The sequence below is a fragment of the Elephantulus edwardii genome, unplaced genomic scaffold, assembly GCF_000299155.1.
Source record: "Elephantulus edwardii isolate Elephantulus edwardi_28Jun2011 unplaced genomic scaffold, EleEdw1.0 scaffold00054, whole genome shotgun sequence".
NCBI lineage: Eukaryota > Metazoa > Chordata > Mammalia > Macroscelidea > Macroscelididae > Elephantulus > Elephantulus edwardii.
In genome coordinates this window covers 12,379,092-12,402,641 of record NW_006399804.1, presented here as the reverse complement: position 1 = coordinate 12,402,641, position 23,550 = coordinate 12,379,092, and the positions used below count along the sequence as shown (strand labels likewise).

At 36.1% G+C, this 23,550-nt stretch overlaps 1 protein-coding gene across 1 annotated transcript in view; it reads left to right on the top strand.

Annotated features, from left to right (window-relative positions):
• LOC102866193 (ankyrin repeat domain-containing protein 26-like) overlaps positions 1–23,550 on the top strand; it is a 188,640-nt gene that overhangs the window by 150,742 nt on the left and 14,348 nt on the right. The window contains exons 25-28 of the mRNA XM_006887109.1: positions 13,908–13,978; positions 14,677–14,770; positions 17,823–17,893; positions 18,423–18,516. Coding sequence (XP_006887171.1) covers positions 13,908–13,978; positions 14,677–14,770; positions 17,823–17,893; positions 18,423–18,516 — 330 coding nt within the window. The remainder of the gene's footprint in view (positions 1–13,907; positions 13,979–14,676; positions 14,771–17,822; positions 17,894–18,422; positions 18,517–23,550) is intronic.

The following is a 23,550-nucleotide window of genomic DNA, read 5'->3' as shown; positions in this document are numbered from 1 at the left end:
CAAAGGAGATTAATCAGAGCTGACTTTGACAAGCACTGTGGCAATTGGACAATTAAAACAGACATTCGGATGGCAGGGAAGAAGAACAAACTGGGGAGGAGGGTGGAGAGAATGGTGCGGCAATGAAGGAGTGAAAGCCCAGAATCCCTGTGAATGTTCATTGAAACTAATAAAATTTAATAATAATAAAAAAAAACAAAACAAATATTAGGTCCATCTATGGTTGTGTTATGGTAAATTAAAATATACAAGTATATGTAGTATAATAAGCATTTTAAGGTATGTGCAATGTTGTTTATAGCATTTATGGATAATTCCAATGTTTCATCTTGAAATTCTTAAATTTCTGTTTCTAGTGAATTTGTAAACTTAAAAAAGGAATATTTCTTGTTAACTAGTATTGTCTTAAATTATCTGTCCAAAGGAATAATTATTCCTATGTTGGTGGGAAAATCATTTTCAGCTTTAACTATTGAAAAATTGCAAAATTCCTTTCCATAATATTTCACCAGTTATTTATAGCAAAACATACCGCTTAGCAGACTACCCTTTCATTATAACCTTTTTAATAAGGCTCTCATTTTAGAAGAAATTTAAACAAACAAAAAAATTAAAGGTGGGAAAACTTAGGAAAGAATGAATTTCAAGAAATGAAATTTAATAAACTAATAATAGACCAGCATATAAAAAGTCAAAGCACAGAATTAATTTTTTACTTTCTAATAAAATTTATTTTAAGATATGCATGTTTAACTGCAGATTTGCCTTGACACAAGAAAAAAAGAAGAGAAGAAATGCTGACATGTTATGTGAAAAACTTAGATATAAACTAAGAAAAAAAGAAGATCAAGATGCTAAAGAAATGGAAATGAAACAACAACTTATAATTGATCTTAAAACACTAGGTGAAGAAATAAAGGCTGCCGGCAATAGTTTGGATCAGGTAGATTCATTTTTGGTAACTTTTTTTTTTTACTATTTCTTCTTCTGACTTTATTTAATCAGTAATATGACTCTCCTATTTATTTCATTTCATTTTCATTTTTATCTTTTTGTTTTATCTTTTTATTTGAGTGAAAGTTTAAAAATCATACTGGCCATTCATTCAATCATTCATGTATCTTTTCTGATATTAATTATAATTTATCAATGTAATTAATATCTGATCAACCCCTAATGGTATGTTGCCCTTCTCTTCTTTCAACATATTTATTTCTTAATTTACACTCCCCTTTCACTCCCTTCCTATTGTTGGTAACCATACATGAATGCTTCTATTTGTATGTAATTCTTTCATTCAGGTTTTTAAAAAAATTTTTTCATTAGTTTGAATAGTGGCCTTATATAATATTTGTCCTTTTATGACTGTCTTAGGTCACTTCACTCAGCATCATTTCTTTTAGGTTGTTCTTTATCAGTCTTTTTTCCCCATTTATTTATCTTTTTTACATGCTGCATAATACTCCATTGTAAGAGTGTACCCTAGTTTCCTTAGCCATTCCCCCCTTGATGGGCACTTGAATTATTTCTTGCAGATGTGTCTGTGTTGCAGCTATTACTTCTTTGGGAGATAGAAGTGGGATTACTGGATCAAACAGTATTTCTATTCCCAACTTTTGAGCAAAGTGCCACACTGCTTTCCATAGTGGTTGCACATTTTACAGTCTTACTAGCAGTGTATGAGAGTTCTAATTTCCCCACACTCTCATCAGAATTTCATGTTAACTATCAAATTGGGCTTTACTATTGTTAGAGGGGTGAGATGATAGCTCATTGATTTGATTTGCACCTAAAAGTGAATGATCTTGCACCTTTCTTCATGTGTTTCTTGGCCATCTTTGGCCAAAGAGTGTCATTATGGTGTGCTTTTTCAGGTCCTCTGGCCATTTCACTATTGATTCTTTTGTCTTTTTTTCTGGTTGATGTTTTGAAATTTTCTACAAGTTTTAGAGAAGAGTTTCTCATTGGTTGTGTTGTTGCCAAAGATTCACACACACACACACACACCCCTAATCTGTAGGTTCTCTTTTTCCTTTTTTGAGAAATCTTTTGAATTAATAAGGATTAATTTTTAGGAAGTCCCAATCATCTAGTTTACCCTATATTGACTGTGTATTTTAATTATATTTTATAGTCTATTTATGCCACAGATGAAACAACAAACAGCCCATTGCCATCAAGTTAGAAGAGTCTAACTGCCTGCCTCATGAGTTGGCAGTGCAACTCCTTGACCACTAGCCCACCAGGTTTCCCATACAATGAGTAAGAAGCTGAGCTGCAATCCCACAGGCACTCAGTTCTACTCCATCAGCCGCTCCACGGGAGAAGGGCGGGTAGTCTCCTCCTGTGCAGTTAACTTCCTCTGAAAACCCTCTTAGAGGGTCAGCTATGGGTCAGTTCCAACTTGACCATACTCAAAACAAACAAGCAGTAACAAATATATCCCTATTTGGTTTTTTTAATGAATTTTGTGAACTGAGGTGTTGTGTTGCCTAGGTCCTTGATTTAACTGCAGTTAGTTTTGATTAGAGGTATGGATCTTGTGTTCATTTTCTGCATTAGATACTCTATTTTGCCAGCAAAACTTGTTAAAGAGGTTGCCTTTTTTTTCACTTATTGGATTTCAGGTTTTTGTCAAAGATCAGTTGTCAGTTCCCTTGTCATTTCCATAATCTTAATTCTTCAAATCCATGAGCACAAAATATTCTTCCATTTATATAGGCTCTTTCATTTAATATTTATTGTTTAAATGTAAGGTAATCCAATGATATTTTCTCAAACTAAATGTGACCTATACCTAAAACAATTCTTGTTGTTATGTGCCATCGAGTCGCTGTGACTCATAGTGACCCTATCCTATCTTGAGCCAATCTCATGGTCACAAGCACACCTAACTCCATTAACCCAGTCATTGTGCCTACTCACCATATCCAGGGTCTTCCTTTCCTACGCTGTCCCTCCACCCTTCCAACCATGATATCCTTCTCCAAGAACTGATTCCTCCTGCAACATGACCAAAGTGTGTGAGATTGAACTTCATCATCCTTGCTCCAAGGAGCAGCTTGATTTCACCCTTTTCAGAACAGACCTATTTGTTATCTCGACAGTCTGTGATATGTTCAAAACTTTTACCCAGCATCACAATTCAAAGGCATCAAATCTTCTGTCATCCTTAGTCATTATACAGCTCTCTAATGCATAGCAAGTAATTGCAAAGACCATGGCATGGATCAGGTGCACCTTGGTCTCTATATTGTCATCGTTGCTCTTGAGCAATCTGGAGAAGTCCCTGATGACAGGTTTTCGCAATGAAATTCATCTTTTGATTTTTTTTTTACTGCTAGCACCAAGATGTTGATAGTGGAACAAAGCAAGCTGAAATTGTTAACAATTTTAATTTCTTCTCCATCATGATGCTGTCAGTTGGCCCAGTGGTTAGTGTTCATTATTTATTCTCTGGATGAAGAAATTGAAAGTAGAATGTATATCCTAATGAACCTAAGTGGGACAGATTTGGATATGTTTTGTGTGTAAACACAGGTTGAGCAGTTGTGAGACTGTGGTAAAAGTGTTTAGATGCTTTGTAAAGATATTCTCCTTCAGAATACAGCATTTGCATGCAGTTAAGAAGCATTTGCATGCTGTTTATTGCTCTGTGCAATTTTGGCTGTCATTCATGTCATTAAACATTTTAAAAATTCATGTAAGGGAACTCTGGTGGCGTAGTGGCAAGGAACTGCACTGCAGTCCCAAAGGTGCATGATGGGAATTCACCAGGTGCTCCGCTGGAAAAGGAGCGACAATCTCTTCCTGTGCCAGTAAGATCTGATTCAACAGTACACCACAACAACAAAAGAATTTTAAAAAATCATGTGATATAAAGAGCCTTGGGAACTAGTAACTCTCAAATGTATTGCTATCCAGTCAGTAAACTGTAAAACATCCAAACTGTAAAACAACCTTTAACTTTTGCACTTTAGAGGAGAGGATAATGGATGTCCTATGCAAGTTATCTTGAAATTTATGAAATAAATAGATATAGTGTGTAGTGTGTAATCACAAGGAGAAGATGAAAAGTATGAAAACTTTCTGGAACATTTCATTAAACTTGATCCTTATATTTAATCTGGGTTGCCTCACCATAGCTGAACCCTCCTCCATTGGCTTTCCAAAACTGTAAATCACACATGAGGAGATTGCTTAGTCTCTCCCAAAGAATCACTGGTATTTTCAAACCTCCAGAGATGCAAAGTCTTTGGGTTAGGAGTGCAACTACCTATACGCTATGCCACCAAAGTTGTTAATAGACTTTTTAAGCTGGCTTTGTTCTTAATTAAGCTTATAAGGATGACCTTTTAGGGGGGTGTTTTGATTTGTTTTTAAAGGCATCAGATCAAAACTTAATGAAATGTGTATCTATTTGTGAAAGAATTCAATATAATGCCCAGAAGCAGCTTTTTTAAAGAAAATGCCAGAATATTACAAAAGAGAATTATGATCAGGTTACTATGCAAATAGGAGTTAGAAATAGCTCTAAAGGAAGTTTTGGAGGACTATGAGGTAACTTTCTAGTGGCATAGTACATAGAGAGTCATGCTGCTAAACAAACGTGTTGATTTAAAAAAAATGTATTGTTACACATTTCCCTTCCTCCCCCTCCTTTTTCCCCTCCCCATTCTACTTTGCAATACTTCTCTTGTTCCAGACTGTTGTTATACATATAATGCCTAATAATATATTCCTTTCAGAAATTCTTCCCTTCGTTTGTTTCAATGTAATGTTCATTATCTATCCATTCTTGTTCTATTCTACCCTCACCTTTTCATGTCAGTCATATTTTATAACAACATTGTTATGCAGTATTTGTCCTTTTCTGACTGAAATATTTCATTCAGCATAATATCCTCTAGGATCACCCATGTTGTGTAATGTTTTACAAGTCCCTTATTTTTCAGTACTGTGTAATATTCCATTGCATGACTGAGCCATAGACTTATTTCTATCCATTCATTTGTTGAAGGGTATTTGGGTTGCTTCTATCTCTTTGTGAATCTATTGTGAATCTATCTATTGTGAATAATGGAGCAATAAACATGCGTGTGCATATATTTGTTTGGTTGGTAGTTCTTGTTTCTTCAGAGTATATTCCTTGAGGTGGAATTGCTCTGTCAAATGGTATTTCTATTTACAACTTTTTGAGAAAGCATCAGACTGCCTTCCATAGTGGCTATATCATTTTACATTCCCACCCAGCAGTGAATAAATCTCTTGACAACCTCTCCAGCATTTGTTGTTTGCTGCTCTGTTGAACTTTGCTGTTGTTGCTGGAGTGAGATTATATCTTGTAGTTGTTTTGGGGTTCTTTTTTTAATGACATTTTTCTTTTGTACTGGTTTATCTTCAAAGTTCATATACATTTTTTTCACACCAGATCTTTCCTGTTTACCCACCCCTCACTCCACCCATCAAATTGTGTGACCCTATGATTAACCACAAACACACCCCCATAGTTGTTTCGATTTGCATTTCTTTTTTAGCCAGGGATTTTTAACACTTCTTCATGTGTTTATTTGCCATTTGAATATCTTCTTTGTTGAAGTGTCTATACACATCCTGTGCCTATTTTGCCATTGGGTTATTTACCTTTTTCTTGTGGAGGAGCTGGAGTAGTCCATAAATTTTAGATATATGAGTCCCTTATCAGATAATGTCATTGCCAAATATTTTTTTCCCAGTCTTTGGGTTTTCTTTTTACCTATTGGAGCAGGTTTTTCTTGATTCTTAGAATATCCCATTAATCTCTTTTATTCTTTCCTGGTTTTCATTATGCTTGTAATCTATTCATGCTGTAGATTAGGGATTCTAGAGTTGATCCTAGTTTAGCTTTTCTTTCATGAGTTTTACAGTCTTTGGCTTTACTCCTAGGTCCCTGAGCCACCTTGAGTTGTGTTTTGTTTATGGTGTAAGATGTGGGTCTTGCTTAGGTTTTCTGCAGATGGTTTTCCAATTTTGCCAACACCATTTGCTAAAAGAGGATGATTTTGGTTTGTTGTTTTTTTAAGAGGATGTTATTGCCCCAATTAACTGATTTCATCTCTTTGTAATAAATCAGTTGACCATAAGCTGTTTTTGTTGTTGTAGTTAGGAGCCATCAAGTTGAGCACAACTCATAGTGAGTGACCCTATGAACAAAAGATCTAAACCCTGTTCTATCCTGCACCATCCTCACACTTTTGACACACAAGAGCCCATTCACTGCATCAATCCACCTGGTTGAGGATCTTCCTATTCTTCACCAACCCTGCACCCTTCCCAGCATCATGTCTTTCTCTAAAGAACAGCCTCTCCTAGCAAAATGTCCAGTGTATATGAGGCAAAGCCTCATCATTCTTGCCTCCAAAGAGCACTCCGGCTGCACCCTCTCCGAGACATATCTGTCCATTCTCTTGACTGTCCTTAGGATGTTCAGTGCTGTTCTCCAACACCATAGCTCAAAGGTGTCAATTCTTTTTCTGTCATGTTATTCATTGTCCAGGTCTCTGATGCATAGCTAGTAATTGTAAAGATCATGGCCTCAACCAGATGCACCTGAGTCTTCAAATTGACATTATTATTCCTCAATAATTTGGAAAGGTCCCTAATTGTAGATTTTCCATGTGCAATATGTCTCCTCTTTCCTGACTGTTGGTCCTACGGGTGTTAATTGTGGATCCAAGCAAGATTAAACGGTTGACTTTTTCAGTCTCCTCTCTGTGCATCAGGATGCTGCCTGACGGTCCAGTGGTAAGAATCTTTGTTTTACTGACATTGGGATGTAATCCATACTGAAGGCTGCATTCCTTGATTTTCTGCAACAAGTACTTCAAGCCCTTCTCACTTTCAGCAAGCAAGGTTGAGTCATCTGCATAACACAGGAGTCTCTCTCCAAACCTGATGCCACACTCCTCCTCATAACATTCAGTTTATCAGATAATTTTCTCAGCATACAGATTGAATAAATATGGGGAGGGAATATAACCCTGGTGCACTCCCTTCTCAATTCCAAACCATAAAGTGAACATCGATAGATTAGCTGATTTCTGGGTTCTCAATTCTATTCCATTGATCTGTGTCTGTCACTGAACCAGTATCATGCTGTCTTTACCACCACGGCTATGTAGTAGTATTTGAGATCAGAGAGTGTGATGCATCCTACTTTGATTCTCTTTTTCAGTAGTACATTGTTTATTTGCAGTCTTTCCATTCCAGATAAAATTGGAAATTTCCTTTTCCATTTTGTTGAAGAATGGAATTGGTATCTGTATTGGAAATGCAATGAACTTGAAGATAGCCTTTGGTAGAATACTTTCATGATACTGAGCCTTCCTATCATTGAGCATGGCCTATTCTTCCATTTCTCCAGGGCTCTTTTTGTTTCTGTGGTAATGTTTTGTCATTTTCTTTGTATAGATCTTTTGTGTCTCTAGTTAGATTTGTTCCCAACTATTTCTTCTTGTGATTAGCTGTTGTAGTTGGTATTGGTTTTTCTTAGCTCCATTTCTATAGTCTCTTTTTCACTATAGAGAAATCCAGCAGATTTTTATATATTGACCTTATACCCTGCCACTTTGCTGGATTGGTTGACTATGTCCAATGGTTACTCACTGAATCTTTAGAGTCTGCTAAATATACTATCATTTCATATAAAAATATTTGCCAATTTGGTTATCTTTTATTTTCTTCTCTTAACTTATTGCTCTTGCTACAACTTCCAATACAATATTGAATTGTTTTTGTCTACCGTAGAGTCAGAACCAACCCATAGGTGAGCCTCCAGTGGGTTTTCAGAGGCAGTTAATCATGCGGGAGGAGATTACCCATTCTTCTTCTGTGGAGCAGCTGATGGCCTGGAACCACATGCCTTCAGGATTGCAGTGCAGTTTCTTGCCACTAAGCCATCCTTGCCTACTTCATATTCTCAAGGGAAATGCTTTGAATCTCTCTCCATTGAGAACAATGTTGTTTCTCGATTTTGTGTATATACTTTTCACTATGTTGAGAAAATTCCCCCTATTCCTATTTTGTTGAGTGTTTTAATCAGGAAAGTGTGTTAGACCTTTTGTGCATTAACTGATAGGATCATGTGAGTTCTGTTCTTTGCTTTGTTAATGTGATGAATTACATTTCTTGTGTATCTGTTGTGAATCCTACTTGGTAATGATGGAGGTTTTTAAATGTACTGTTGGATCCTATTGGCCAGGAATTTATTGAGGATTTTTGCTTCTATGTTCATGAGATATAGTGGTCTATATTTTCCTATTTAAGTTGTATCTTTACTTGACTTGGGTAGCAGGGATATTTGCTTAATATAATTAGGGAACATTCTATCTTTTTCTATTTTCTGAAATACTTTATGTATAATTGGTGACAGCCCTTCACTGAATGTTTGATAAAATTCACTAATAAAACCATCTAATTGAATACATTTTTTTGGTTGGAAGTTGTTTTATGACCTGTTCAATTTCTTCTTTTCTAATGGCTCTATTCTATTTAGTAGGTGTTCTATTTCAGGCTGTTTCAGTTTGGATAGGATATGAGTTTCTAGGTATTTATCCATCTCCTCTAGGTTTTTTATTTAAGTATATTTTTCATAATATTCCATTCTTTTTTTTAATTTATTATTAATTTCAATGAAAATTTACAGAGACTTTGGAATTACATTCATTGTTGCACTTTTCTCCCCTCCCACCCCTTTCCCCTAGCACACTACCCTCTTGGAAAAGTAGAAGAAAAACTCTTTCATTGTTTTACAAACCCTCCCCCAGGTCCACTCTACTATGTAGCCTTCGCTCTAGACTCCTATCATGACAAAAATGCCTAATCACACATCCCTTTTAAACAGTTTTCTCCCTCATCTGTTTCAATGCAGTATACATAATAATATATACTCATCTTTCTTAGTCTCCCCCCAACCCTGAAGCCAGTCCTGTTTAACAACAGTGGCACCATGCAGTATTTGTCCCTTTGTGACTGAGATACTTCACTCAGCATAATGTCCTCCAGGGTCACCCATTTTGAATAATATTGCATGAGGTCCTTGTTTTTCAATGCAGTGTAGTATTCCATTGTGTGAATATACCACAGCTTCTCTCTATCCATTCATTTGTTGATGGGCACTTAGGTTGTTTCCAACTCCTTGCTTTTGTGAACAAAGCTGCGATAAACATGGGTGTGCATGTATCTGCTTGGATGTCAATTATGGACTCTTTGGCATATATTGCCAGTAGTGGAATTGCTGGGTCAAATGGTATCTCTATTTGAAACTTTTTGAGAAAGCGCCATACCGACTTCTGCAATGGTTGCACCATTTTACACTCCTACCAACAGTGAGTAAGGGTTCCAGTTTCTGCACAACCTCACCAGGATTTGTTGCTTGCTGTTATGTTAAATTTTGCAATTCTGACTGTGGTGAGATGATATCTCATAGTTGTTTTGATTTGCATCTCTCTTAGAGCTAGGGATTTTGGAACATTTCTTCATGTGCTTGTTAGCCATCTGAATGTCTTCTTCGGTGAAGTGTCTGTTCATTACCTGTGCCCAATTTTCTATTGGATTATTTACCTTTATCTTGTTGTGGTGCTCAAGTATTTTATAAATTCTGGATATAAGTCCCTTATCTGATATGTCATTACCAAATACTTTTTCCCAGTCTGTGGCTTCCCTTTTTACCCTGGTGGGAAAGTCTTTGGATGTGCAAAGGGATTTGATTCTTAGAAGGTCCCATTCATCTATTTTATCTTCTCCTGGTTGTAGGTTTTTCAGGATACTTGGAAGACTGTTTATGTTGTGTATTAGGACTTCTAGCATTCTTCTAAGCTTTTCTGTAATGAAGATTATAGTCTTTGGTTTTAGTCCTAGGTCCATGTAATTTTAATTTCTTTATGTTGCCATTGAATCTTTCTGTTGAGAATCATGTAGGGAGGTAGGATTTATAGTATAACAGAATGGAAGTAAGTAGGAGAGATTTGCAGGAACTGAGATCAGAGAATAAGGAAGGAGAAGGCAAGGTTATATTGATCTTTGAAGGCAAGGCAATTTTAATGATTTCACCTTTGCTCTGAGTGCAGTAAGAACCTACTGGAAGGATATGAACAGAGAATTGAATATGCGATAATCAGTTCATTTGAATTTCCAGCTGCAAAGAGGGGAAACACTCTAGTATAGAGTTTACCACCACCAGTCACAACCACATATCTGTTTATTTTTGAGCCTGTAAGTTTTCTCAGTTTGTCCAGAGGGATGGATAGTGGGACTGAATCTGTGGTTTAACAAATGCACTACTGATTAGGCAGGGAGGTAACACCTTCAACATTCTTATCTATATTCAGTATAAACAGGAATGCATTGTATGGGCCAAAGAAGGCAAGTGATAAATAAATGTTGTGACTTTTTTTAAGTGAGTGTGTTATATTATTAAGATAACTTAATAATTTATTTATAAAATCAGTAACAAAAGTGTTTTGCCAGGAGGCTGTGAGACAAATGCAGCAAGAATCAGCTGATAGCAAAAAAAAGCAGTCTCTGTCAGAAGCTTCACTGGAGGCTATGTCACAATATTGTCATTCTTTAGAAGATGAAAAGCGGGTTTTAAAGAAAAAATTAGGTCAAGCCACATGTCAAGTATGTATGAAGTTTATTATATTAAATATAGTATTTCACAATACAGATTTGATTAGAAAGCTTTCTTTTTAATTTCATTATGATTTTTATTTTTTACAATTCTCTGTAAAATGAATTAATTTCTGAAACCAAGGCTTTAATTTGGCCATTTGTATTTCAAGTTTTCCTCATAAGATTTACCCTTAAAAAGGCTGGAATATGCAAGAGGAATACCCTTGAAGATGTTCTTCTCATAGGAAGTTCTAAATGTAGAAAAACTGTGTGACGTGAAAGGACTTTTACATGGCAGCTAACAATGTTTTCTGCTAACTAAGACTTATTTATATGATCAAATTGATATTTGCTGAATAATATACTGAAAGTGCTTTGTGAATAATGTCATCTGTGAAGCTTAACAAATGAGAAAAAAGAATATGCACATGCCTAATAGGAGAGCTGTACCATGATGCAGTTCAGTTAATGGGTCTCGAATGTGTTTTCATACTGTTTCATCCTTCTTTCTAGAAGCTCATGTAAGAAGATATGATGCAAGATACGATGCTGTTAACTTTATATGCACTTGTTGCTACTACTACTAATATAAAGGATAGAATTCATGTAAACATTCTGTGTCTCTCTCTTTTCATTTCTTGTACCCTTGCCTCTTCTCTCGTATTCCAGTCTTCCCACTCCACTTAATAATACACATGGAACAAGAGGAAATATTTATTTCCCCAAATTGTATCAACTTACAAAGGATTAAGAAATCGTGACATGAAATAAATATGGTGATAAAAGTTAAAAAAAAGGCTGGAATATTTCTATAATTCTATAATTATTGTTTATTCTCTCCCTCTCTCTTTTTTTTTTTTGCCACTAAATAGTATTTGCTAGTGCACTCTGTTACCATGCTAAGGCAGTCCAGATTAAATCTAAAGATAATGTTTAATGAAATGTTCCAGAAAGTCATTATACTTTTAACTTTGTCTTTGTGAATACAGTTTCTAAATATATTTATTTCATGAATCTCAAGATAACTTGCAATAAAACAACCACTATCCTCTAAAGTAAAAAATTTGAGGTTGGTTTACTGGCAATTAGGAAATGTCTGCTATCCTTTCATTTTTTAAATATATTGTAAAAATATATAAATATTCAGATTATATGTAGTATGTACCCTGAGAGTGGAGAATTTAAAAAATTATCTATGTCTTAGTTTTGTATTATTTTAGCAACTAAATTGAGATATAAGTCACATGCCGTATAATTCTCCATTTAGTACACAGCACATAGTGACTTTATTGTATTTGTATTTTACAACCATCTCAACAGTCAATTTTATAATATTTTCACCATCCTCCAAAGAGACCCTATATGCCTTAGCAGTCACTACCTGGTGTCTACATGCATCTAGGCAACCACCAGCCTTCTCTCTGTCTCTTGGATTTTTTTCCCAATCAGGTAATTTCATATAAATGAAATCCTACAGTATGAAGTCTTTATGATGGCTTCTATCACTTAGCATATCGTTTTCAAGGTTCAATGACTTAACACCTCTGAAAACTTCATTTCTTCTAGTCTCAAACAACATTTGTGTATGCATTCAACTATGGTCTTTTTTTGGTAATGATTGTTTTTTATTATTTTTTTCTTTTTTTAAATTGTGCTTTTAACCTAAGTTTACAGAAAGGTTGGGTTTTCATTCATCCATTCATTGGTGCATATTTTTTTTCCTTCTCCTTGTCTGGTACTCTATGGCACTTAAGCAAGTACTCAACTGACTGCCTACATGCCCAATATAAACACTTGCTGAGAATAAATCCATTCAGGGACCATGACATCATCTCAGACTCCTGTATCATCAGATTAATTCTTTGTCTCCGATAGTCTTTTAGGTAATGGACTACTTAGCTCTGGAGGCTTAATTACATTTTAGACTATGACTATTCCCACAAAATAGTACAAATAGAAAATAACTTTGGAGTGGGGGGAACCAAACAAGTTTTGTTTGCTAATGGGATTGAACAAATATTTATGATGTGGGAGCATTTTCTGAACTTGATGCTCTCCACTTAATGCTACTTCCACGGATAATAAAACATAATACAATTTCAGTTGGATTAGAACAGAAAATATAATAACAATTATAATGCTAGTAACAAGCACTGATATGTAGCTAAGTATGTGTCAGACACTCTTTTATCTATTTTTCACGAATACATTCATCTTTCCCCAAAATCAAAGAAGTGGGTACTGTTTTTATCTCTGCTTTACAGATGTGGCAACTGAGATACAGATGTTTAAGACTTTGCTAAGATCACACAGTTAGTAACTGGTGAAGTAGGGATCTCATCCCAGGCATTCTGGTTCTTCTACTGATTTAACTTCTCAAAGTAGAAACAGTTGATCACCTTCATTACCATGTTAACGATCACAGATCATTACCATCGCAATAATCACAGACATAGTCTTCACCATTCACACATGTGAAAATTGAAAAATATATTTTAAATGGTAGTACTTAGAATGTAAAAATACTTACTATAAAGTGATTTCCTATCTCTCCCAGTGTTGCCAGTCCTATGAATTTGAGTGTTCATCAAATTAAACACAATTTTGCTCTCTGGAGAAGGAGGGGCACTTTCCTCCTGTGCCAGTCAGATTCAATTTGACGGTACATGGCAATAAAAAACGAATAAAAACAAGCAAACAAGTAGCTAAGAGAATACACCATCCCCCTTTCGTTATGAATTAGGGTGAAGTCTCTCTCAGGGAGGAGTGATAGGGAATGGCAAAGGCCACACTGACAAAGGAGATTAATCAGAACTGGCTTTGACAAGCACTGTGGCAATTGGACAATTAAAACAGACATTCGGGGTGGGGGGGAAGAAGAACGGACTGGGGAGGAGGGTACAGAAAACAGTGCAACAATGAATGAATGAGAACCCAAAATCTCTGTAAATGTTCATTAAAACTAAAAAATTTAATAATAATTTAAAAAAACCAAGCAAACACAACTTGAAAACAAGAGAAGTGTTTGTTTTGGACTACAGCAGAAGTATGAACTTTTTCTGAAAGGCCAGATTGTAATTCTTGCAGATCATAAAATTTGTGTTGCAATAAATCAATGCTGCCGTGGAGACTCAAAGGAGCAGAGAACAGTATACACATGAATGGACATAACTGTGTTCCTTAAAAGTTTAAGGTACACAAATCAATGAGAAGTTGTTAAGTACTAGACTGGTATTTTCTTTTATGCTTTGTTTTAGTTGGAAGAAGCACAAAATGCTTACACCGAGGCTGAACAGCGTGCCGAGAAGATGCAAGAACATTTAAAAAGGTATCATTTAACGCTGACAGAAACAACCTATGTACTTACAGAACAAATAAGCAATGTACTATTAAAATTTCGTTGGTTAGGATAATAAGCATATGTGTGCAAGTTAGGAGAAAGATTTCAGCTTTCAATTATTTTTGAGATGTATTTTACGTCTTATCTTTATTATGGGAACTCTGATGGCCTCGTGGCAAGAAGCTGTGCTGCAATCCTGAAGGCATGCAGTTGGAGGCTACCAGCCACTCTGCCGGAGAAGGATGGTTAGTCTCCTCCTGTGCAATTAACTGCCTCTGAAAACCACTGGAGAGTCAGCTGTGGGTCTGTTCTGACTCTGTGGTACACAACTACAACAATTTTTGTTTTGGGAGTTCTGGTGGCCTAGTAAGTAAGGTGCTACACAGCCAGCCTGAGAGTATATGGTTCAAATCCATTAGCTTCCATTGTGTGAAATCAGTCTCTGAAAACCCTCTGAAGGTCCAACTGTACTGTAAGTGAAATCTAACTCAAAGACACATAATACCAATAACAACATCTTTTTTACATAAAATAAGCCTATAAAAAGCACAATTGACTAATTAGCTACTTTTCAGCATATATGTAACCATAGAATTTATGTAAACATGCCTTCTGATGTCTGTTCAGATATTACACGATGTTTTTAAATATATATGTAAATAGTTATTTTAAAATATGCCTTTTAGGCTTGAAGTTGAAAATGAACAGTTAAAAGCTGCTCTCAGAATGCAAATGAGCAAAGCTGAACACCTCCAGAAAAACCTGTTAGGATCAGGTTTGGTAAGTCAATTTCTTAATGTCTATCACATCAAAAAGAAACTTTTATTTCGCTATTAGTGGTATTTGAGGATATTTCAGCCTGTTGGTTATTGTCATCAAGCAGATTGCTCTATGCATGAAGAGTACAACTTCTCTGTAGGGTTTTTTCAAGGTTATGACCTTTCAGAAGCAAAGTTATGACCTTTCAGAAGCAAATGACCAGGTGTGTCTTCTGAGGCATCTGTAGATGGGTTTGAACCTACACACTTATAGCTAGTAGTTGAGTTTGTAACTGTTTGCACAACTCAGAAACATCTTTCTAAACATCTGATGACTCCTAAACAACATAAAAAATATTTTTTAAAAAACTATGCGTGAATCTCACTATTTTAAAAAGAACTAAGTTTTTATTTAGTATTGCCAATTAAGAGCTTTCAAATGAACCTTGGCTCAAAAAAGAATGTAGCCAAATTTTGAGGTCTTCTTTCTATTGGTGTAGTATACAGGGAGTTGGGTTGCTAAATAAAAGTGTTGATGTTAAAGTCAAAAAATAAAGTTTTAGAAGGTATGTGAATTCACAAATACAGAATCCATGTATGATGAATAATTTATGCTAATAATATACCTTTAATTTCAGGATTAATTACTGTTACTTGGATGTACAATTGCTTGCTGTTAAAAGAATTTTTATTTCTTTATACTGCCATTGTGTTTTATTATATTGCCATTGGGTTCTTCTGTTGTTCATAATCATTCCAGGATTTACAGTTTAACAGAACAGAGTAAGTCAAAAGAGTTGCAGGAACTGAGGCCCAGGAATGAGGAGGAGGCAAGATTATGTTGGGCCTTGAATTATTACAATGATCTTACCTTTCTTCTGAGTGAAATAGAAACCACTGGAATTATTTCAATTCATTGAAAACGTGGGAATAAGTTAATTTGAACTTTACTAAATAAGTAGGGAAACATTGCACAGTGTTCAGTTAACCACCACCAGACCCAGCCATATAACGACTTTTGAGTCTTCAGTTGGTTTGTTGTTAAACTTTGCAAGTTTGTCCAGAAGGATGGATAAGTGAGACTGAGTCTGTGGTTTAAAAAATGCACTCTTATTAGGCAGGGAAGTAACACCTGAATTAAGTGGTAAACAGGAGCACATCATATGAGCAAACAAAGTGATAGAAGTACATTATGACTTTTTTCTCCAAGTATATATGTTAGCGTTCTGTTATTAACATAATGTATTAAGTGATTTATAAAAGCAGTAACAGAATTCTGTTCCCAGGTGACTGTGAGACAAATGCACCAAGAACCAGCTGATAACCTAAAAGAGCAGCCAGTGTCAGAGACTTCACTGGAGGATGGGTTGTGTTATCACAGTTCTTCAGAGGATGAGAGTCAGTCTTTAAAGAGAAAATTAGATCAAGTCACACATCAAGTATGTATGAAATTTCACCTATCAAAGTAAATACAGTGATTTCACAATACAAATTCCATTACTTTTTTGTATTTATTTTCATTATGATCGATTTTTATTGCTATTTTGTTAGTTTTACAATGCAGTTGTTTCATAAACCAAGACTTTATTTTGCCATTTGTATAATAAGTTTTTTATAATATTTACCTTTGTTGGTGGGGGTGTTGTTAAGTGCAATAGAGTCATAGACGACTCATAGCAACCCTATGAATCCAAGACCTGAACACTTGTATAACTTTCATCCTTTCTCCAGGTTCATAGGATTTCTGCAGGCAAGCTATTTTGGTAGTAGATGTCACTCCTGCTTCCATGCTTGTTTTAATTGTGGAGTTTCACCAAACACTGTCCACCATGGGTAGCCATTATCATATTTGCACATCAGTGTCACAGTTCAGCTTCACAACAATCACGAGTTACCTCTGTACAGCAAGTGGACAGACCAGGGCTATACGACCTAGAAGAATGTTTGACCGAAAACAGTTCAAAAACAAGCTTGAAGTCACCCAACTTTGGAAGGCTGAAATATTTCCATAATTCCTCTTAGAAATTAAGAGGCTGGGTTTGTGGTTTTGGTTTTCCCCCAAACTATGTAATAATGGTTAGTGATAATTCTATTGTCATGGTGAAACAATCCAGATAAACTCTAAGGGTAAAGTTTAATAAAATGTTTCAGAAAGTCATATTTTCATCTTCCCTTTGATGAATACATAATATATAGATTCGTTATTTCCATAAATTCCAGTATATTTGCTATAGAGTATCCATTTTCTTCTCCTCTAAGTGCAAAGTTTAAAGTTGTTTTCATATATTGTGAAAGCAGACTGAGGTGCGTTTGATCCAGTCTTGGATTGCTTGCTATGTGTCAGAAAGCTAGACAATGACTAGGGATAATAGAAGGAAAATTGATGCCTTTGTGCTGTGGTGTTCAATATACCATGGACTGCAAGGAGAACAAACAGGTTTGTCCTAAAGAGGGGGAAGCCGGGCTGCTCCTTGGAGGCAAGGATTCTGAGGCTTTGTCTGACATACTTTGGGCGTGTTGGAAGGAGCAACCAGTCCTTGGAGAGGGACATCATATTTGGAAGGGTGGAGTGACAGAGAAAGAAAGGAAGATTGTCAATCAGGTAGATTGATTCAGTGACTGGAGTAATGAGGGTAGGTGTGTCGGAAACTATAAGATTGGCACAGGATTGAGTAGGGTTTAGAGCTTTTGTACATAGGGTCGCTGTGACTCGCAGGCAACTCAACAGCACATAACAACAATAACAATATAAGCTGCTTTCCCGTATCTCCCAATTTTGCCAATTCTATAAATTTAAATGTTTATCAGATAAAATGTAATTTAAAAGCAACAATAATGTTGTGATTTGGATTAGAGCAGAGACCAGTAAACTCTTTTGGAAAGGTCAATATTAGTAATTCTTTGGGATCATAAGGTCCTTATTGCAATTACTAACTCCTACCATCGGGGAATGAAAGTGGGTTTGAACAGTATACAAATGTATAAATATAAGTGTGTTCAATAAAATGTTATACTTATTGATAATGAGTTTATTTGTACTACATTATATAAGTATTGTGTATGCTTTGTTTTAGTTGGAAGAAGCACAGAATGCTTATACTGAGGCAGTTCAACACACTCAGATGACAAAAGAACACTTACAAAGGTATATTTTAAGGTGTACAAAAATCAATCTTTGTACTTATAAAAGAAATAAGCCATGTATTATGAGAATTTTATTAGTCATGAAAATAAACACATTATCTAAGTCAGTGAAAATATTTTTAGTCTAAACTATTTTGAAATGCATTATTTTTATCTTATCTTTATTACACAAAACACATCTAGAAAGGCATAGTGCCAAATTAACTACTTTTCAGTATTTATATAACTACTTTGTGTAATTATGGGATTTATGTAAGCATATCTTCTGATGTCTAGTCAGAAGTTATATTTTTTAAATATATTTGTATCTGTGTGACTAATTATATTTTTTTTAATTTTTATTTTATTTTATTATTTTGTGTGTATACCGTCAAATCATACCTGACTGGTACGTGAGGAGATTGCCCCTCTTTCTCCAGCAGAGCATCTGGTGGATTCGAACCACGTAGCTCTGGGATTGCAGTGCAGCTTCTTGCCACTAGGCCACCAGAGCTCCCTTTTGACTAATTATTTTTAAATGTTCCTTTTAGGCTTGAAATTGAAAATGAGCAGTTAAAAATTACTCTCAAAATGCAAATGGGCAACGCTGAACACCTCCAGCAAAACTTGGTAGAAACAATTTCGGTAAGTCAATTTTTTTATATCCATCATACCAAAACAAAATCCCCTCCCATTAGTGGTATTTAAGGCGATTTCAGCCTGTTTGTAATGAGATTCAAGTAGATTCCTGTGTGTGTGAAGAGCAGAACTTCTACATAGGGTTTTTAAAGCTGTATAACTTTTCAGAAACAAATTAGTTGGGTGGGCTTGAACCCCCAACCTTTCAGCTAGTAGTTGAGTTTGTAACTACATACACAACAGGAATATCTACATGACAGGAATGTGATGTCTAAACATGAGAAATATGTTTTTAAAAGAAACATTGTTTTTATTTTGTATTTTTTAGTCTGAAGACAAAGAGGAGTCATTAATGAAATTTGGCTAAAAATATTCTCTAGGATTCTGAGGTACCTTTTTTAGTGGCATAGTCCATTGGGAGTTGTACTGTGAGCAAAAATACAGAATCCATGTGGTGTGAGTGTTATTGAGTTGGAATTGACCCATAGCTGACCCTTCTGTAGGTTTTCAGAGGCAGTAAATCATACTGGACTTGATTGTCCATTCTTCTGTGAAGGAGCTAGTGGATTAGAACATTATGCCTTTCAGATTGCAGTGCAGCTGCTTACCACTAGGCCACCAGAGCGTCCTGAAACCATGAGTGATGAATTATTTGCTAATAATTTACTATTCCTTTTTCAAGATTAAATTACTGTCATTTTGATGTAAATGTTATGGTAATTGTAATTTTTTTTCCATTGTGATTGATTATATTGCCATTGGGGCATTTTATTCAGAACCATGTTAGTTGATAAGATGTACAGTGTAAAAGAATGGGGTGAGCAAGGTTGAGTTAAGGAGCTAAGGTTAGGGAATGAAGAGGAGCCAAGCTTATATTGGGCCTTAAAAGCTATAGCAACGATTTTATCTTTCTTCTGAGTGAGATAAGAACCCACTGAAAAGATTTGAACGGAGACTTTAGTATGTGAGAATAAGTTAATTTGAACTTCCAGTACTGAAGGGGGAAACATTTCAGTGTCCACTGTGGAATTTACTACCACCAGTCCCACACACATACACGCTCAGAGAACTAGGAAAATTGTCTCTATCCTACCTTTGGTTTTAGAGTTATCTAGCAGTTTTTATTTTTAATTTCTAACACTAAATGAGCGGGGGGTTTTTTTTGTTGTGTTAACAGCTTGATCAAGATATGGTTAGCATATTATTCAGCTCAGCCTTTTAAAGGGAATAATGCAATGACTTTTGGTATATTAATAAAGTTGAAAAGTCACTACCACAGTTAATTTTAGAACATTTTGATCATTGCAAAATGAAACTTCATATTTTTGGCTATCATCCCCTAATCATCCTTCCCCAAACCTCACTCTTCCTCAAACCCTTCTGCTGGATTGAGGCCAGTCTCCTCTGTGTGCCTCTGCTTTATCGATTTGCCTACTCTGGATATTGCGTGTCAAGAGGAGCCAAGCTTATTCTGGGCCTTGGAAGCTATAGCAATGATTGGAATCATACAATATGTGGTCATTTGTGACTAAATTCTTTCACTTAGCATATTTCCGACACTTAGCTTTGTTAGCTTTTGCTGCTTAATGGTGTTTGTTTCTATAGACATATATTAAGCTATTGTATTTATCCATTCATGAACTGTTGGATATATAAATATCCATATTTTCACCACTGTGAACTTTCTTGTGCCAAGTTATATGCAGACTTGTGTCTCATTTTTTGGGGTACTTAATAGTTGAATGATTAGTTCTTATAGTAGTCTGGTTAACGTTTTGAGGAATTGCCAGTTGTTTTCCAAGGTGGCTGTGCCATTTTCCTCTCCCATCAACAGTCTATGAAGTTTCTGCTTCCTTTAGTGCTGTGTCAGTATCTGTTACTGTTTATCCGTCTTGTTAAAGCGATCCTCACTTATCCACTGACTGCCATTGAGTTGAGACCTACTCAAAGCAACACTCCATTGGATTTTTGGGGCTGTAAACCTTTACAGGAGGAGATTGCCCATCTTTATTCTGTGGAATCTTTTGATATTCAAACTGACAGAGATGTGAGGACTACTACGCTCCTTAAAGCCGTCCTACTGTTGTTATGTGTCATCAAGTTGACTGTGACTTTTAGCAACCTGTGATTGGAACCCTGCCCATCCTGCTCCATCCTCATCATCTCTGACATACTTGACCCCATTGTTACTGTCACTGTGTCAATCCATCTTGTTGAGGATCTTCCTCTCCAATGCTGTTGCTACACCTTTTCAGGCATTATGTTCTTTTCCAAGGACTCATCCCTCCTGACAACATGTCCAAAGTACGCAAGGCAAACATTGAGCATCTTTGCCTCCAAGGAGCATCCTGGTTGCACTTACTCCAAGACCTATTTGTTCTCTTGGCAGTCCTGAGGATTCAGTGCCCTTTGCCAACACCACAAGAGCACCAAATCTTCTTCTGACATCCTTAGTCATTCCAATGTTCAGATGCATAGCAAGTCATTGGCAAGAACGTAGCTTGGATAAGGCGAACTTTAGTCTTTAAATTGACGTAATGTCTCTTCAGCACTTTGGAGATGTGCTTGACAGATTATTTCATTGCTATATGTCTTTGATTTCTTGATGTTTGACATTGATTTGTTGTTTGATTTCAAGGGTGTTGATTGTGGATCCAAGTATGATAAAATCATTTACAACTTCAGACTTTTCTCCATTTATAATGATCTTGCCTGTTGGCCCAGTGGTGAGAGTTTTTGGTTTTTTGATGTTGACATGTAATTTATATTGAAGGATGCAGTCTTTGGTCTTTTTCCACAAGTGTTTTAAGTCTTTCTCACTTTCAGCACGCAAGATTGTGTCATCTGCATAATGCAGGTGATTGACAATGTCGCATTCTTCATAAAGTCCAGTTTCTTGAATGGTTTGTTAGACATACAGATTAAATAGAAATGGAGAAAAGATATATTCCCGATGCACACTTTTCTTGATATTTAGACTATACAATGTGCCTCTGTTTGGACAACAGGAGCAGAGCTGATGGTCTAGCTGTAGGATTCACATGAGCACAATTATGTTGTTCTGGGACCGCCATTCTTCTCAGTGTTAGCCGTAATTTGTTATGATCCACACAGCCGAATATGTTTGCATAATTAATAAAACACATCCTTCTGGTATTCTGTTTTCATCCAAGATCCATCTGACATCAGCAATGGTATCCCTTGTGCCACTTCTAAATGCAGCTTGAATTTCTGGCAGTTCTCTTTCAATATACTAACCTACCTTTTTTTTTTATGTGATTTACCATCTTTATTTTGTACAAGTCAGTCATTGAATCAATGTAAAAACCTACTACCATTCCAGTAGGTTGTTGCTGTGTACCGTCAAGTCAGAACCGAACAATAGCTGACCTCTCCAGCGGGTTTTCATATTCTACCTATTTTCAAATAATCTCCAGCAAGGTTTTATGTGCATTTAATGCTAACAATATCATTCAATAATTTTCATGACCCGTTGGATCACCTTTTTGGAAATGGGAGCGATTATGGATCTCTTCCAGTCAGTTGGTTAGATAAATGTCTTGCAGCTTTCCTGACACAGCCTGATGAACACATCCAGGCATGCATCTGTTGTTGAAACATGTCAGCTGGTATTCCATCAATTCCTAGGGCCTTCTTTCTTCCCATTGCCTACAGTGCAACTTGCCCTTCTTTATTAACATTGGTTCTATATCATATGCTATTTCCTGAAGTGGGTCTATGTTGGCCAATTCTTTTCCATACAGTGATTGTGTATTCTTTCCATGTTCTTTCGATACTTCTTTGATCTTTCACGGTTTTGCCCATAGTGTCCTTCAGTATTGCATCTTAAAGCTTGAATTTGCTTTTAGTTCTTTCAGCTTGAGAAATGCTACGTGAGATCTTCCCTTTTTATTTTCCACCTCCAGCTCTTTGCACATTTCATTACAGTATTTTGATTTGTTTTCCCAAGCTGCCTTTGAAATCTTCTGTTAACTTTCATTTTGCCATTTCTTCCTCCTCTTTTGCCTTTTTGGCTTTCTGGTAGAATTTTCAGAGCCTCTTCTAGTGTACCTTTTGGTTTTTCTTTCTCCCCTCCTTTGTGGAATGATATCATGCATGATAGCCTTAATGTCATCACACCACTTAGCAGGCCTTCACTCATTAGTGTTCAATGCCTCAAACCTATTTTTGAGATGGGTTTAAAACTCCATAGAGTTTCAAATAAATAGATTAAAGGCCATATTTTTTCCTCTTTTTATTAATTTTAATGAAAGTTCACAGAGACTTTGGATTTTCATTCATTCATTGTTGTACTTTTCTCCCTGCCCAACCTCCTACTCTCCCCCCACCAGTTCACACTTCTCTTTGAAAAGTAAAAGAAAAATTCTTTCATTGTTATACAATCCCCCCACCCCCACCCAGGTCCACTCCACTATGCAGCTTTCACTCTGGACTCCTGTCATGACAATAATACCTAATCATATATTCCCTTAAACAGATATCTCCCTCATTGTTGCCGTATACATAATATCTCATCTTTCTCAGTCTCCCCCTAACCCTGATGTCAGTGCCTCTTTACAACAGTGGCACTATGCAGATTTGTCCTTTTGTGACTGAGATGTTTCACTCAGCATAATGTCCTCCAGGGTCACCCACTTTGTACAATATTTCATGAGTTCCTTGTTTTTCAGTGCAGTATAGTATTCCATTGTGTGAATATACCACAGCTTCTCTATCCATTTGTTTGTTGATGGGCACCTGGGTTGTTTCCAACTCTCTGCTATTGTGAACATAGCCGCAATAAACATGGGTGTGCATATATCTGCTTGGGTGGCAGTTATGGTTTCTCAGTAGTGGAATTTCTGGGTCAAATGGTATTTCTATTTGCAACTTTTTGAGAAAGCTCAAGGCCATATTTTGACACTTAAGAACTTGCTTTCATTTTCTTCAGCTTCAGTTTGAATTTGCACAAGAGCATTTGATGTTCTGTTCCTCAGTGAGTACCTGGCCTGGTTTTGAGTGGCTAATATTGAGCTTCTC